A 14,751-nucleotide genomic window follows, 5' to 3' on the forward strand; every position below is an offset into this window, starting at 1 on the left:
AACACCGGGGTGGACGCCAGCCCCGTGCAAATACCAAAGTCCTCGGGAAGAAAGAATGGGCTTCGGAAAAGCAACTTTAGAGACCAAGGGATGAAATACCAAGTACTTCTGTGAACGTCAATTCCTGGACCGAGTCCTGGCTTCTAAGGTATGATTTTCCACCCTTCACTTAAGGCAAAACCTGCTTTATCAAACCCCCACACACCAACACCTGCCCCCCATAAAGGTAAAACAAACCCCATGGGTCTTAAAATTTTGTGCTGATACCAGGGGTTAGGCAAGATAATGAGGGAGAACATTCTTGAAGGGACAACTTTCAGTGGTGCTACCCTGAGACGTAAGAGGGAAAAAGGTAGGATTCGTACCTTTTCAAAAAACAAAACAACCCCCCAAACTTGATAAGGACTTCTGCCCCACAGACAGCTCTCGTGGGGGTAGACAGTGGAATGTTGGCAAAGGCTGAATTATGGCAAACTGCAGGTTTTTACCCCCCCTCCACGAACATAGCCGATTGTCTCAAAAATGAAGCCGACAGATGAGAGCGGTTAAAGTGCACATGTCACCCACCTGGGATGACAGCTTCTGAGATGATAGAAGTTTTGAGAAGGATGCAGCCTCCTTCCAGGAAATTCACTAGACTCTGGAAATCTGGGGACTCTGGATGGTTGTCTCTATCTGTCCCCCCAAACTTAAACGCAACGTCAGGCATCTGCTTTCTTTTTTTTTTTTTTTTTTTTTTAATTTTTTATTTTTGGGACAGAGAGAGACAGAGCATGAACGGGGGAGGGGCAGAGAGAGAGGGAGACACAGAATCGGAAACAGGCTCCAGGCTCCGAGCCGTCAGCCCAGAGCCTGACGCGGGGCTCGAACTCACGGACCGCGAGATCATGACCTGGCTGAAGTCGGACGCTTAACCGACTGCGCCACCCAGGCGCCCCAGGCATCTGCTTTCTTGAGCCTGGTGGACAAGTGTGGTACCCTACCAGGGGGACACAATGGAACACCGGGTCGGAGCCACCCTGGCAGACAACCCCTTCTCACAGGAAACGAGGGCTCACGACTCGGGCCCCAGAGCGGCTCTCTAGGTCACAAGCACAAGCAGCAACAATCCAGGCAGTTCTGCAAGCACAACATCCCCCGGAGTTCAGTTTCATGGGGGAAAGAGGAGAAAGGCACATCAGAGCACAGGTCTTAGGAAGCAGTTCTCTCTGTGCTGCAGACCACATTGTGCGAGAGGGCAGGCCAGGTGGACGCAGGAAGCTACTTTCCAATTCTGATTCCACACTGGTCCAACCACAATGCAACCGAGTGGAGTTCCTGGGGTATGGGGGCAGGTGAAATCTGTCTGGAAAAAACACCAGCCAAAACAACCAAAACAACTTAAACCTTCGAGCAGATTGGGAGTAAAAGGCACCTTCAAATCGCCATTGAGCTGGGCAGCAATGGACACAAACCCAGTGTCCATGGTGACTCTGTGGGGAGTACATGGGGAGGCCTGGCCTATGTGGACACAAAGCAGGAATGCAGGCTTCATCTGCCGGGGCCATTCCCCCCAGCAGAGTGCTTCTTGGGGGGGGGGGGGACGTGGAGCCCCAGAGGGGAACCTGAGTTGGGGACGAGGACAGACAGCTGGGCTCCATGTGGACCGGAGGAGAACCGTGGCAGGCAGGGCTGTAGCTCAGAGCTGTATGGGCTGGTGCAAGGAAGTCCTCTACCTTAGGGTCTTGGGGGGTGGGTGGGGGGGGGGGGTACATCGTAGTTCAAAAGATTAGTTGGTTTGGTTCTGAGAGTCTGTTTCTGAAGGCTAGATCTCCAGGACAGAAAGAGGCAAATGTAACCCACAAGTGGCGTTTCTCGACTCTCAAGCAAGGAAGACAACCCTAGATCAAAGAAGGGAGGTGGGGTAGGAGGAGGGAAGGACACGGACCCCTGCCCCAACCCTTAATTTTCTTTTGGGCCCTCAAGGCACTTGGACAGACACTGAGGAGTGAGCCGCACTGCTGGCTCATCAAGTTCCTCGTGGATCGGAGAGCTGAAACCGTTGGGCCGGTATGTTTACCCTTAACACACACACACACACACACACAAATAAATAAACAAATCTAAGCTAAAAATTTTAAAGCAGACCTCTTTCAAATAAACTGAAAGATAAATATCTCCATCTGCAAGGCCAGCTTGCAATTCATCAACAAGCACCAAGTTACAGATTTTGTTTTTCCAACTATGTTCTAAGACCCATGCTCCTGAGGGGCACTAAGCAGGAATCAAAGGGCGCACTGAAAGCACAGACTTTTCTAGGCTGTCCCCCTGCAGGGAAGCAGTGAATCCAGCAGGCACACGGGCCTCAGAGGGGACTCCACGAACTGTCCTGCTCCAACCAGCTGGTGACGAGCCTCGAGCAGACACGGATCACCCACAGTGGGGAAAAGAAAGAAAGACCAGGCAACATTCGTGGCACCTTCAAGGGGTGACCTACAACAACCAACAGACCTTCAGACTGGAAAAAGGTTTTAAGAGATCAAATTCTGCCGGGGCCCCCAAGACAGAATGAAAACGTTTCTGAGCCACACCTGGGCCAGTGCTTCCCTCGGTCTACACTGGTGGAAATTACTGCACACGGGCTGAACTCCTTCATCTGAACCTACTCAGCCGGTTGTCCTGGTAACAGGGGTGGGGACAACCTCGCTGCCGGAGCTGTAGCTCTTCCCTTGGGAGGGTGCCAGGAGGCTGTGGGTCAGTGACAACCAAAAAGTGTCACAATGCAGGAAAAACAGGAAGCCAGAATAGGATTTCTTTGGATTGGATGTTGAAATTAGATTTTTTTTTTTTAAATAGTCCCAAATCAGGATGGTGCAGATCACGTACATATATATGCTTTTTGAACACATCACACCTTCTCTCACTGGTTTTCACAAACGTTTGCCCTTCCTTCCAAAATGAAATGAGAAATACATGCAAAAAGGGGTGAGGTGTGCACGGGGTAAGGTTCTGGGAAAACTGCCGCAGAGGACCGGGGGAGCCCCAAGCGCCCACACGCTACCTGAGCAGGCCGGGCAGCACTTTCTATGCCGAGCTGAGCCAGCACCTGCCACGGAGGGTGGCCGCTTCCGGCAGACCCTACGTGTCCATGCAGACGGGTACCGGTACGCACACGGACAAAGTCCCACTATCTGCTTGTCGGACTGCTGTGTCCCCCAAATAAAAGGCAGGGATAACTTCAGACCTTATTTGGAAACCTCTTTCGGCCTTTAGGAGTTCCTGACATGCCCCAAACCAGTGCCCGGACCACTGAAACATCCTCAGTGGAGCCGTTGGCCACCACCAATGCCACCAGCCCCGGGCCTCCCACCCCACCCTGACATTCGAGACCATCTGTTCCTGGTCCAGGGCCCTGGTCTCCTGGCATGGGCGTCCACGGTAGGAGAGCACACCCAGGAACGGCAGGACAGTGGGGAGCTGGCAGCCATGGGCCGGGCCAGAGGGCAGGGTCAGCAGAAGATCTCTTCACCCTCCGTGGGCACTTCTGATGTGGGGCCATCTGGGAAGGGGACACAAGGTGAAACTTCAGAAAAACTTGGCCTTTTCATTATACTCCCTTTTCTTCCTCCCCAACCCAAGTTTCCACCCAGATGATGGCCTGGTGGGCGCCTGACCCCACTCGCAGGGTCTCCTTGACCAGTTCCGGGCATGAGGTCCTCTGACACCCTTCACCGCCTACTGCTCCCTTTAGCCTGACAAAGCGTCAGATCTGTTCACAAACAGGCCTGGAGACAGAAACTTTTCTCTGACCTCCCACATAGGTGGGAGGGAGTGATCCTAACGAGAAGGAACAGAGGGGGGTTTAGGGGAAAGGGATGTGCAAACAGGGAGCCTCATTTAGGGGGATTTAATCCCAAGCTCCGAGCCGGCAGGGACATCAGTGGTCTCTCTGAGCTTCCATCCCCTAGTTTCTCTCCAGCTGGCATCACCTACTTCACACACACAGCCACTTGGAGGATTAAATCAGATCTCGGGAAAAGCTCACCAAGCGCTAGTTATTGTATAGATGACTAGACTTAGACCGAGAGAAGCAGGGAAGACTTTCATCTTCACATAAGTGAGTTTCAGTCCCTCAGCTGGGGAACAGATGCCCCCAAAACGACACCCGTGCTCTCTCCTTTGCACACGCGTGCACACAGTGGGTTCCTAGATGCCCGAGAGTTCGTGCCCCAGCGTCCTGCGCAGATAAGAGCAGGTGGGCTTGGGAGGTGGCAGTTCAGCTTTTACACACCTGAACGGCACCTTTTAAACCCTTCCCACGCTACCAAAATCCACCCGCCCTGCAGGATCCGGGGACACCATGGGCGCAGGGAGAGCTGGTGCATGCGACTCACCACCAGACTGAGAGCGGCTTCCTTTATTCTTCTTTTTCTTCTCCTTCTTCTCCTTTGGCTTGGCTAACCCGAACAGGCGGGTGGAGGTGGAGGCGGGCACGGGGGCCTGGCTCGGACCCTCTGCTACTTTGTTTGTCTGGCTGGTGGAACTCAGTATGTGAAAAGGCCCCTTATCTTTGTGTGTCCGAGAGATGCTGTTCCTTTTTGGGGACACTGAGAGTTCTGAGTCCAGTGACCCTGATTTGGCTATCGCAGGTACAGACGGCAAAGGGGACTCCTCAGGATTCGGGAAGAAGGATGGGATCCTCAGCAGCTTGGTGTGTTGGTGAGACACCTGCACATGTTCAAGATGAGAGGTGTTAACCCGGGGCCCGCTCACTAAGTGCTGGCGGAGATCAACTGTGGGGGTCAGCCCGGTGTGCACCCACTTCCTCGGACCCCCGGCACTCGCTGTAAAAGGATTCAGGGCTTCCTTCCTAGCGCCCGCCCCCCGATATAGTACCTGGGTCAGTGTTAAAGGTACCACCCTTGATACCATTAATATTTTTAGTGCATGTACTTAATGTCCGCACCGGGAAGAATTCATAGTGTCTTGGGAGGAGGCAGCTCAGAAAGGAACTCCCATTCCCTGAAGAAAGGGGACAGCTGCTTCCCTGAAGACTGACACAGGGCTGTGGAGAATTACCTTAGGGCTGAGGGGTCAGGGGGCCTGGCAGGTGCCAGGTGGGTGGGGGCTCAGAGGCCAAACCAAAGACGCAGACAGAAAGACGGTCTGGTTTGTGCGCCCCTGTGCTAGGAGCCCTGATGTACTGGGATGGGGGTGGAGTCCATCCTCGCCCTGAAGAGCAGCACGGAGCCACCGGCTGCCCCCACCATACATCTGAGTGCCTCTGTGGGACGCTGAACTGCCCTCTGGAAGACGCCACCCGAATTTCCTGTGGCGGTCCCAGATCCATCCATCAAACGCATGGCAACAGGAGTGTTGACAGACAGGCAGGTCCGTGTTCCAGAACAGCCGCTGAAGGCCCTGACACCCGCTCGGGTCGCCCCCGCACCTGCCCGCGGGGCTCAGCTCCCGCCCACCGGGCTCAGCTGGAGCCCGCGCTCCAGACAGGGCCCCTCCCGGGCCCCACAGCGCCCCCACCCTGCACGCAGGACAGGAGGGACCGGGCCCTTCCCCGACGCCGCAGCGCCCCCACCTGACAGGCGTCGTGCTCCGCCTGCCTCTGGCTAAGTCGCTCGGCGTCCCGGCGCAGCTGCTCCTGCTCCCTCTCCAGCTGCTTCTGGGCGGCGCGCAGCCTCTCCAGGTCGCACTGGTAGGCGCCCTTCTTGAACTGCAGCTCGTCGCGGTCACGGTCGAGGTCCTGGCGGCCCTGCCGCACGTCCTGCTCGCGCTGCGCCAGCCGCGCCTCGCGCTCCTGCAGCGCCCGCTCGCGGGCCTCCCACTCGCGCTCCCGCCGCCGCTTCTCGTCCAGGTGCTGCGCCTGCTGCCTCTGCAGGTTGGCCAGGTCCTGGCGCTGCTTCTCCAGGCTGCGCTGCTTCTCCTGCTCCACCAGGGAGCTGGGGCGCGACAAGCCGCGGCTGAGCGCGCGCTCGGCCAGCAGCAGCTTCTGGTCCTCGATGTAGCTGTCCTGCTGCAGCACCACGCCCTGCGGGGACACCGAGGAGCGAGGTGCGGCCGGACGCCAACGCCCCCTCGTTCTCGCCCAGTCGGGGTGACAGCCCTCCACCACCACCCTGGGCACTTGTCACACAGGAATGTCGGCAGCGCGGAGACCCAGCCTCGGGGAACTGGGTGGCTCGCTGTTGACACGGCCTGGGGTGGGGCCTTGTATTTTGGAGGCGGGACAAGGAGCAATTGGGTCTGTTACAGCTTCAAAGAAAAGGAAGGGAGCAAAATTTACAGATGATACCCAGCAAGTGCTAAGGGGTCCTCACTTGGGCAGGGCTGCCCTATCCACACACCACACGGAGATATGGAACATGGAAACTTACAATCATACTAAAGCTTTTCTGGACAGAAGACCCCCGAACCATGACAGTGCCCCACGTGCTTTGCAGTAAGGCTGCTAACAGCACCTCCAGTCTGCCATCATCAACTCTATCTTAGAAGGTGGAGGACACTCCAGCCACTGCCTTTTGAAACCTTTCTCATCGTGAGAGCCAGTCTTGTCTTGACAGAGGGCCCCGCTTACCCACTAGCAACCTCCAAACCCCACACCAACAACACCCTTACGGTTCGTGTCAGAACAAGTGAAGGGATAAAAGAGAAAGGCCCGTACCTGCAACGTGCTGAGGAGTTCGTGGAGGTGAACGACACTCTGGACAACCTGCTGGAAAAGGAAGCAATGGCCACGTCACCTTGGGACCCAGTCTCAGGACCCAGCGCACCCACGTGACGTCTGGCAACATAACCCCCCAACACACGGCAAGGTGCTTCAGTCTGAATGGGAGGTTTCCAGACAGAAAGCACTGGAAAGAAGAAGCAGCTACAAGTGCCTAAGAGATACAGAACAAGAACCAGCAAACAAACAACCGTAGGCAGGAAGAACATCAGCGCACATTAAATGCATTATAAAACGCCACCGGTCTAAATTGGTACAAGAATGACACACGTACAGGGTAACGAAACAGAAAGTCCAGAGCAAATCATGAGAACTTAGTATATAAGTAGAGTTTCTAAATCAATGGGAAAGGAAAGAATATTCAACAAATTGTTCTGAGAAAAGTGGCCAAGAAGTCTTGGGGAAAAACTGAGTGGGATCTTGGCTCACACAAAAAATATTCAAACAGATGAAAATGTTAAGTGTAAAAAAAGAACCATAAGGAGTTATAAGAAAATAGAAGAATGTCTTCTGACCATGAAACAGAGAAGGTTTTTTGAAGAAGCAAAACAAGAAACCATAGATGCACTTTTAACGGTCACCATGTGAAATGGAAAAGAAAAAGGTAGGAACATACAGAACAGAAAAGTCAAATGAAAAAAAAAAAATCCTTGAATTGAAAAAGGTTCTTGGGCACCTGCATGGCTCAGTTAAGTGTCCGGCTCTTGGTTTCATGATCTCAAGGTTTGTGGCTCTGAGTCAGGCTCTGTGCTGACAGTGTGGAGCCTGCTCGGGATCTGTCTCCCTCTCTCTCTCTGCCCCTCCCCTGCTCACACACTCTCAAAATAGATAAACTAAAAAAAAAAAAAAAAAAAAAAAAAAGCTCTCATGGATCAATGAGAAATGAATACCCTCATAAGAATACAGGCAAGGAATATAAACCAGCAATATACAAAAGCAATACAAACGGCCAATTATATAACCAATTAAAAATGACTCACCTGAAATCGAATAGATGAAAAATAAAGAAATCCCACTCAAACTTACGAAGCCAACAAAACCTTAGTTAACAACTAACCCCTCCCGGTGCTGGTGAGACCAAGCCTGCGTGGAGGGAGGGGAGCATGCCACACACACTTCTTTCCAGAGCACAGGGCAGTGTGTGGAGGGAACAGTCACTGTGTGCACAGGTCTGTTCTTGCTGCGTTGTTTGCAAAGCAAAAAAGTACAGGAAGAACTAACTAAACTACTGTCCACAACATAACAACAAGCAGCTGTTAGCGCATCTGTACACATGTGCTCTGGGGAAACCCTTCTAAAGTGGGTTGAGAGGAAAAAAGGGCATGAAGCTTCTGGGGGGGAGGGTACTGATATCAATTATACAAAACAATTTTTATAGTATTCACACCCACACAAAAATACACGTTATGTAGAAGAAAAGGCTACAAATATAAACCATTGAACAGCAGTTACTTCTCAGTGGTGGGATTCTTACTTTTTTTTCCTTTTTTCCATTACTGGACATTTTTCAAGCTTTCTACTATCACCACATATTCCTTTTATAATACAGTTGACCCTTGAACAGTGCAGGGGTTGGGATGCTGATTCCCTCGAACAGTAGAAAATCCACGTGTATATATAACTTTTGATGCCCCCAAAACTTAACTAGTAGTTCAGTAGTTACCGTTAGTAACAGTCTACTGTTGACCTGAAGTCTTACCCATAACATGACAGTCAATTAACACATATTCTGTATGTTATATACTGTATTCTTACAGTAAAGTTAGCTAGAGAAAAGAGTGTTACTACAAACATCATAAGGAAAACACATTTACAGTATGGCACTGTATTTATTGAAACCCCCCCCCAAAAAGAAAAAAACCCCAAAACATCACATGTTAAGTGGACCCATGCAGTTCAAACCCACATTGTTCAAGGATCAACTGTACAAAGAGCAAAATACAAAAAAAACTTAATTATCAGGCTTAGCTCTTCTAAAAACACTTTTTACACCTCTTTTTAGTTTATTCTTTTTTTAAAAAAATATTTGTTTCTTTGAGAGAGAGAGGGAGAGTGTGTGTGCATGTGGGAGGGGCAGAGAGAATCTCAAACAGGCTCCGCACTGTCAGCACAGAAGCCCAACATGGGGCTCGATCCCACAAAGCAGGAGATCATGACCTGAGCTGAAATCAAGAGTCAAATGCTCAACTGACTGAGCCACACAGGTGCCCCTCACTTTATTCTTAATAAACAGAGGTCACCAAAGACAGCAGGCTCTGGCTGGGGCATCTGCAGGGTGTAATCCATACTGGAATGCCTTCCTTCCCTGACCCTTGTCATGAAGTACAGGGAAGAAGTCACCGAATAAAAAAGAGCTAATTTTGCTCAAGCAGCAGATGACAGAGAGCGACAGTCTGCATGAGAGGAAGCTTATTTCATTTAAGAAGAACGCTCTGAGGGGAGTTCCTTCAGATACTGCAGTGTTTAGACTTCCATGCCAACAAACTGAAAACATCCTTCTGTGTTTTAGGGGAAAAAAGGGGAAAGATTCCTTTAATTTAAAATTTTAGAAAAAGCTCCTCAGGGACTAAAGATCCACATTAAAAGCAAGAAGAAACACGAAGAGCCTCCTGAGAGGGACAGCCCACAAAGCCACTGTCACGGACACTCCGGTCTGCTTACACACGCAGCACACACTCAGAGCCACGCACGGGTGGCCAGCGGGGAACAGCATTTGCTGAGGAGCAAGGAGAGGAGGGGACATGAGTGGAACAGGTGCAATTCTTTGGCCAGGTCAGCGGAACTCAGCTGAGGAAGGTGAGGAAGACTCATGTCAGAGGCTGCCCTCCAACGAGAGGCAAGCCACAGCTGCTTTCAGAGGGACGCACAGCCAGTGAAGAGTAAAACTCAAAGAAGGAAAGTCAACCCGAGTCTTCGCAGGACGGGAAATCAGTGCCCACAACTACCCGCAAGTTGACCCGCCATGTTCCACACTTGTGGCTTTTGGTGCCAGGCCTGTGTGACAGGAAAGGAGGCCTCACAGCCCATGTTCACAGAAAGCAAGAGGCTGGCTTCTCCAGGACAGAGACACAGACAGAGGCCGTGCTGGGAGGCAACAGTCTGGTGAAATTCCAGGATGGTGCCCTGGGGCCCAGGAAAAGCGGAGGAGAGGGAGGGAGGCGGCGGCCGCGCTGGTTAAGTGCACAGATCGTAGCCCAGAGTCAGCTTGTTCACCACGGCACATCAGAGACGAGCATTCCCAGCCTAGCAATTGTAACAAAACCCTATTCTTACATGGAGCTTGCGATGCCCTTACCTCACTGTTTCTTTTAAGCATAAATACCAGGTTAGCATTTCCACCCTATAAAACAAAAAACACACATTACACCAAAAAAAAAAAAAAAAAAAAAAAAAAGATCCTGAGGCAAAAATAATATTCAATGTGCTTCTCAATTCTGCTCTGGCTTCTCTTTTTCATTCTTTTGCCCCACAGCCTCTCACTGCAGGGCAATGCAGATTTGGGGCCCCGTAAAGAGCTCAGGCTGGTGTGTGGCACTTACGCAAACCTCTGAGCGCCAGGCCAGAGGCGCGGGGGCCAGGAGCATAAATACGGTTCTGAGCCAGAAAGGCCGGACGGCCAGTAACAGGGGACTCTGAACTGTATGGTCTCTTGAAAAACGTGCTTTCCTCTTACAGTAGAAGTAACAGCAAGTCAGCATCCAAGACAAGATCGACACGGACTAGCTGCCAAGATTATGAATTAGGACAGGTGCTAAGGGGGTCTTAGATGGCAGATTTCAAAAAATACCTTTTTCAGACCACTGTCCGACTCTGTTCTTCTAAGATCTTGGCCATCCTCTCCCTCTTCCTTCTCGCCTCCTAAAGCAAACACGTTTTTTTTTTTTTTTTTAAGTTGTGAAACAGATTAGGAAAGAACACAATATACATAGCTTAGAGATATACTATTTAGGCATCTTATTAATGCCAAATGGTGGCAACTAAGTAATTATTAATAAGTTTACTGAGGCAGAAGAATTAGAAGCAGAAAAGAAAAACAAGTATTATTGGTCCTTTGGCCACACCTTAGCTGAGATCCCAGGAAATTATTTTTTATTACTCAAAATAAGCGTGACACTGAAAGAAACTGTGTTTTGGCAGCTAGCTGCTCCATGGGATTTCACTAGAACATCTATTGGCTGAAAGGGACCAAGGAGCTGAAGCTACCAGAACATACATCATTTTTGGTTTTATGTGATAGTCAAGGATCGCCTACAGACGTACAAGTTCTAAAGCATTTACCTTTTTTTTTTTTTTCCCTTTTCTTAAAGTAAGCTCTAGGCCCAATGTGGGGCTTGAACTCATGATCCCGAAAGAGTCACATGCTCTCCCGACCGAGCCAGCCAAAGGCCCCTAAATCATTTACCTTTCGAAGCATTCATCTGATGGCTGTCGAATCCTCCAAAGGTCTCTGCTCTCCGGGGCAAGGAAACAGGGCCAACCGTACCTTCTTGCTCAACAGGGCTACTGACAGCCTGCCCCAGTGTGCCTCCCAGGCTTCCACTCACCAAACCCTGAAGGATCTCCACTGGAAAAAAGGAAACAAGCAAAAGTGACATTTCACCTTCCAATGAAAAAAAGAACATCTCCAGGTAATACACAAGATGTACAGGGAGAGCATGATCAGAAAATTCCAGAGAGTGACTAGGTGACCCCCTTTGCTCAGAATGCATGTCTTAGCTGGATTCTACTGGGAATTCTGAGATTAAACCTTTAGCCTTATTTATATGAGGCCTAAGAAACTTGAAAGGGCACAGGGAAGACAGAGGAATTTACTGGAAGGAGCGTGGCCTTCTAGAGTCTGTGCCAAATTAACCAAAAAGAATTCCCTGGGAAGTAAGATGGGCCAATTTGAGAGCAGCTAAAACTGGCAGGGTTGTGCCTGCTGCCACAGTGAGCTCAAGGGACCAGAGCAGAGATGTATCCAGATTCTCGAGTCTGTGACCAGCGAGGCCTCTTTTCTAGAGCCAGTGTCCCACGGAAAGGAGAAAGTGCTTCCGGTGGAATAAAATTTGAGCAGGAGGGGAGCAACAGAGGAGTAGGGGGAGGAGGGAAACAGAGGCAGGGAATCTTGTAAGATAAGCCATCATATTTTTTAAAAAAAACACCACACGGAAACAAAGAGCCCCACGAAATGAGAACAGGTATCTGAACGTAAAAAATTAAGAAACTTATTTCACGTAAAAATGCGCAACCGGGAGACCTCAAAGTCAAATCTCACACAAAGCTAAGGAGAGAGAGCTAGAGAAGGAACGTGGAGCGTAACTTCCCTGCGGGTGGTAACGGCACATCAGAAAGCCACGTTCATAAAGTGGACAAGCTACTTACAGTGAGGAGAGGACACAGGCAGGGAGGAACCCAGGCAGGAATCGGGAAACACAGACTCAAACAAGTGGGAACAAAGAGAAACAATCATTTTAGAAACAGGAAGTACAAGATAGGAGCAAACAGACCCAACAGAAAACAACTTACCAGAAGGGGGCAGGATACTGGAACTTTAAAAAGATGGGAGAGAAAAAGCGTGAAGAGAAAGTGACAAGTACTGAGGACAGGCGGAGACAGCCCAGCATGTGGGTGACGCACGTTCTTGAAGGAGAAAATCAAAGCACGGGCATAGGGAAGATGCTACAAACTATCCTTTAAGAATACTTTCCTGAAATCTGCAAACTCTGAAGCCACACCAAATTAGAACACTGAGAACCTGGGGACATCAACCCAGAAAAACCCCAACACTAAGGCCTGTGCTAGTAACATTACTTGGATTTCGAATAGGTAGTTCTTTGGGCACTTGGCAGATGGCACATGACTTCTATGGGAAGAATCGAATTCTGATCACACTCCGGTGGCAATGCGCTAAGTCAGAAAAAAAGGAGTAACATTATTTAAGAACAACTGAGATACCCAAGGGGAGAAGACATGAACCCAGGATTTTCTATCCCAGCAGAGGAGCAGACTTTCAAGCTCTCACTGGCACAAATTATCAACAGTGTGGAAGCACACAGGGTACTGTCCTCGCGAGCCTTTCCGGAGACACCTACTGAAGGATGAGATTCAGCCATCCGGGATGACAAGCCACATGACAAAGAACCTCAGCAGCGATGACCGTCCCTACTGCCCAGACTGTGGTCTTAAGCTATCATTTCTCGCTACCAGAAACATGAGCTTCTTAGAGACGTGACTCTAGGCCTGGGCAGAAAACAAGATGAGCCTACAACATCTTAGTATGCCAAACAGCCAGGCAGCTCTCAGAAAGTACTGGGGCCGTGGCAAAACGACTCCGAAGCCAAACCAAGAGGTGCTGGTTGGCAGAGAGAGGACACTTGGAACTTGTCATAAGGATCAGTGTTATACCGACTGGAACCCCATCAAACAGGTTTAAATTCATGAGTCTACAGTAAGATCTAAAAAGTTGTGGTCACCTTTAGAGGGTGACCACAGATCAACTCACTATCCTGAAAATTAGTAGATAAAGGGGGAAAAAAATCAAGTATTTATCCTTTTATCTTCCTTTTTCTCTGTGTTACAGAGAAGGAGACGAGGAGCTATTCTTGCCTCTGATACAAGAGCACAGCACTAGGAGAACGTGGCTCACCAAAGGGATCACGGCCGAGGAACTAAGCCTCTGAATGTAGCCGTGGGTGTGAAGCAACTAGGACAGAGGAGCAGATGCCCTGCTTGAGTAACAGCCAGACCGTGAGAGATGCTACAAGTCAAAGAGCTCAGGTTCTTCAAAGGAAAAGTGTGTGGGAAAGAAAGAAAGGGATGGAGGGAGGATTGGAAAACAGGACTCTGGAAAAGCCTAACAAAAACCACACGCAAGACTATCGTGTCTATGAATACGCCCGTGGCCAGAAAACCATGGGCCACGGGCCTGGGTAGCCGTTTCAAGGATGTTCTTCTGATAGTAATTTACTAAACAAAATTATTTGTTTTGGGTTGTTTTCTGTATTTGTGCTTTATTTTACAATAAAACAGTAAAAGCTGGCAGATAATGTCAGAGCATTAACCACTTTGGGAAGGGATCAGGAGGGGTGATTACCCTCATTTATTGCACTTTTCATTAAAGGTCCTCCTTTGAGTGCCTCTTCTGTGTTGGAGCGGAAGAGGACTCTAGAGCTGTGAGTCGGGGAGCACTCCTCAGGCAAGGGAGTGCTGCACTCAGTCATGTCCCGAAAGATCATCTCCTTCTCTTCCAGTAAAAGAAGGATCTGCTGGTCCTTCTGCTGAAGTTGTTCTGCAGGGGACAATGGAGAAAAGGTCTGGTCACTTGACTGGGGTTTAGGAAGAGACGACCAAGACATGGGCGCCACCTCGTGGTCATCACTGGGACAACAGAGAACACAGGTCCACCCCCCACCCCCCTTTCCTTCATGAAGGCAATTTCTATCCTGGGTCTTTCCAGGCAAGATCAGATCTTCTGACATAACAAGCATGAACTTTGTTGGAAACACTCCTGCCTCCTGTGTATTTCTCAACCCACTCCTGTCTGCGTCTGCTCTTTCCAAGGCGACCATTACTGACCCAACGAGGCCTGGTTTCACGTTTCCCCCGTTGAACGGTCTCCCTCCCTCACTTTGAGGACCCCACTGGTTCTCCTCCTGCCACCGGCAGCGGAAGACCAGGCTCCGTCTGGGCTCCATCCCACACCTCACACACCTCCTTCTGGGGATCTTCACTGCCATAGCTTCAATGATCTCCCACGTGCTGGTAACTCACGCAAAGCACCCCAAATCCTGCCCGCTGATGAGCACCAGACCGCTGAGTCCCACTGGCCTGTGGCTCTCCTCACTTAGATGCCTAGTCCTTGTCAGAAAGCTCTTTTCTCCATTCTTGCCGTCCCCCCTCCTCCCTCCATCCTTCAGCTTGGCCAGTGGGTGCCGTCCCACACGCACCCTTCTCCGCAGGAGTCTCCTCAATGGGCCTTCCACTCCTGGGGGCTCCCCCACTCCCTCCAGCAGATCTCCCACTGGCTTCGATGCCAAAGAAGGCAGTTCAGG

The 14,751-nt window shown here is 50.4% G+C and overlaps 1 protein-coding gene across 10 annotated transcripts in view; it reads right to left on the reverse strand.

Moving 5' to 3' along the window:
* Positions 1 to 1,724: 1,724 nt before the first annotated feature.
* Positions 1,725 to 14,751, reverse strand: part of AKAP13 (A-kinase anchoring protein 13) — a 334,433-nt gene continuing 321,406 nt past the window's right edge. For 9 of the 10 annotated variants that reach the window (XM_042941070.1, XM_042941069.1, XM_042941066.1 and 6 more), the window contains 8 exons: positions 13,794 to 13,988; positions 11,121 to 11,282; positions 10,506 to 10,576; positions 10,014 to 10,058; positions 6,656 to 6,706; positions 5,573 to 6,022; positions 4,374 to 4,707; positions 1,725 to 3,538 (listed from right to left, as the gene is read on the reverse strand). In XM_042941070.1, coding sequence (XP_042797004.1) covers positions 3,489 to 3,538; positions 4,374 to 4,707; positions 5,573 to 6,022; positions 6,656 to 6,706; positions 10,014 to 10,058; positions 10,506 to 10,576; positions 11,121 to 11,282; positions 13,794 to 13,988 — 1,358 coding nt within the window. In that variant the 3' untranslated portion in view covers positions 1,725 to 3,488. The remainder of the gene's footprint in view (positions 3,539 to 4,373; positions 4,708 to 5,572; positions 6,023 to 6,655; positions 6,707 to 10,013; positions 10,059 to 10,505; positions 10,577 to 11,120; positions 11,283 to 13,793; positions 13,989 to 14,751) is intronic. The other variant, XM_042941067.1, reaches the window with a different exon arrangement.

This window comes from Panthera leo, chromosome B3 (assembly GCF_018350215.1).
Source record: "Panthera leo isolate Ple1 chromosome B3, P.leo_Ple1_pat1.1, whole genome shotgun sequence".
Classification (NCBI taxonomy): domain Eukaryota; kingdom Metazoa; phylum Chordata; class Mammalia; order Carnivora; family Felidae; genus Panthera; species Panthera leo.